This window comes from Phytophthora parasitica (genome assembly GCF_000247585.1).
Source record: "Phytophthora parasitica INRA-310 unplaced genomic scaffold supercont2.72, whole genome shotgun sequence".
Classification (NCBI taxonomy): domain Eukaryota; phylum Oomycota; class Peronosporomycetes; order Peronosporales; family Peronosporaceae; genus Phytophthora; species Phytophthora nicotianae.
The window spans coordinates 1,719-3,358 of NW_008649058.1; the positions used below are offsets into that span (position 1 = coordinate 1,719).

Consider the following 1,640-nt stretch of genomic DNA (forward strand, 5'->3'; position numbering starts at 1 on the left):
CCGTCGTCGACCATGAGTCTCAGGGCTGGATCGGGTCATTTTCCATCAATCAGTTTTCTTATTCGTGAAAGCCAACTGGCGCTTCACCACACAATTAAAAACCTGATAATTCGTGCAGAAGCTGACAAGATACCAGTCACCAACGCAAACATTGCTGTAGCGATTTTGAATGTGGGTACATTTCGTGCTACAGATATCCAGATTACGAGCGATTGGCACGAAAGCTCAAAACTTGTTGCCAAGACAAGATCCTTGATATCATGGGTCAAAAGTGTTGAACCTGATAACCCAAACGAGATAGAAGAACGTGCTCAAAATTTGAAAGATATCGCGTTATGGGCACGTGAAGCTCTATCAATGCAGGCGGGCAATGTGTCGGATTTGCAGAAATCGCTCAATTTGGTGACCAAGGTTGGTTGAATGACAAATGTATGGTTGCTGCAGCAACTCGTATCGCTGCAGAGGCGACATGGAGTCCACCACCGAAGGTAACGTTGCTAACCCCACGTTTGCTACATTAAAGTATGAAGAACAACGAAACAGGATCGTTGATACAAATGACTTCATTTTCAGCGAATGTGACGAGGGCACGGTGATACTATGCCCAATCCACATTAATGTCGACGTCACCCACTGGTGAGGAACGGTATTTGACATGAAGAGGAGGTTGGTGGGGATATATGACCCCTTTCACAAACAAGACTACAAAGCCAAAGTGACCACGTTGATCGAGAACGTGTACCTCTCCCCAAAAATACTAACTATCAATTGGCGTGGCGCCAGCGCGATGGATTTTAACTGTGGCGTGTATGTTGCGCATTGGTTTGATCGTTACTTATCCATGATCTGTCGTTTGCAGATGCGGTGACAACCAATATCAAGACTCTTTCCGAAACAGAGCTGGAGAAAGTTCGCTACAAGCTGTTCTGCTACGTGCTTTTTGGTTTGCTTGCGAGAGACGATAAATGAGTGTAATACATGTTGTTCATGCATTCATCCGATAGTTTGGTGACGTTGCAGACGAATACCTGCTGGTGTTTTCGCATATCAAAGCTAAATACTTGAATATTGATGCGTTGCTACTGCTTACAGTATCACTCCTCGAAGAAAGATGCAAGTCGTACACCGCATACCAAAACCAAAAGTGCTGGAACTCTTTGCTCCACGCATTTTGTCACGAAGCTGCAAAAGCTTTACCCGAGCTTACAACCAGGCAAATACCGATCGACTCATTGTCAAATCAAGTGGCGCAGAGGGAGCCACCGACAGTATTCTGAACGTAGCGTCTAAAAAACTAAGTCCGTCACAACGGTCTTTTTTTCTACAGCAAGCGGAAGCATTTCGAGGTAGATCCTGAGTGAAAACGAATTCGACTGTCGAACCTAAGTGTTCATCTTATGGTAAGGCGATGATAAAATAAGTGGTATTGTATCGAAGCGTAAACTGACATATCTGTGTTTGCTTCAGAAGCTTCTTCCAGATTCTAAACAGCTAAGTTATTAGTGTGTTGTCGCACGAGAAACTACAAGAAAAAAGAACTTACCAATGAACGCAACGCACGCCCGACACGGGAGCAAAACGAGGAACGAGTGCACTGTTTGGAAAGCTCCTTTATGCAACGTTAAACGCTGAGATGGTCG

The 1,640-nt window shown here is 44.6% G+C and overlaps 1 protein-coding gene across 1 annotated transcript in view; it reads left to right on the top strand.

Moving 5' to 3' along the window:
* PPTG_17756 (hypothetical protein) overlaps positions 1-969 on the top strand; it is a gene marked incomplete at both ends in the record, with an annotated part of 1,333 nt that extends 364 nt beyond the window's left edge. Inside the window, 2 exons of the mRNA XM_008915538.1 lie at positions 445-488; positions 860-969. Of these exons, the coding sequence (XP_008913786.1) occupies positions 445-488; positions 860-969 (154 nt within the window). The remainder of the gene's footprint in view (positions 1-444; positions 489-859) is intronic.
* Between the last annotated feature and the right edge of the window lie 671 nt (positions 970-1,640).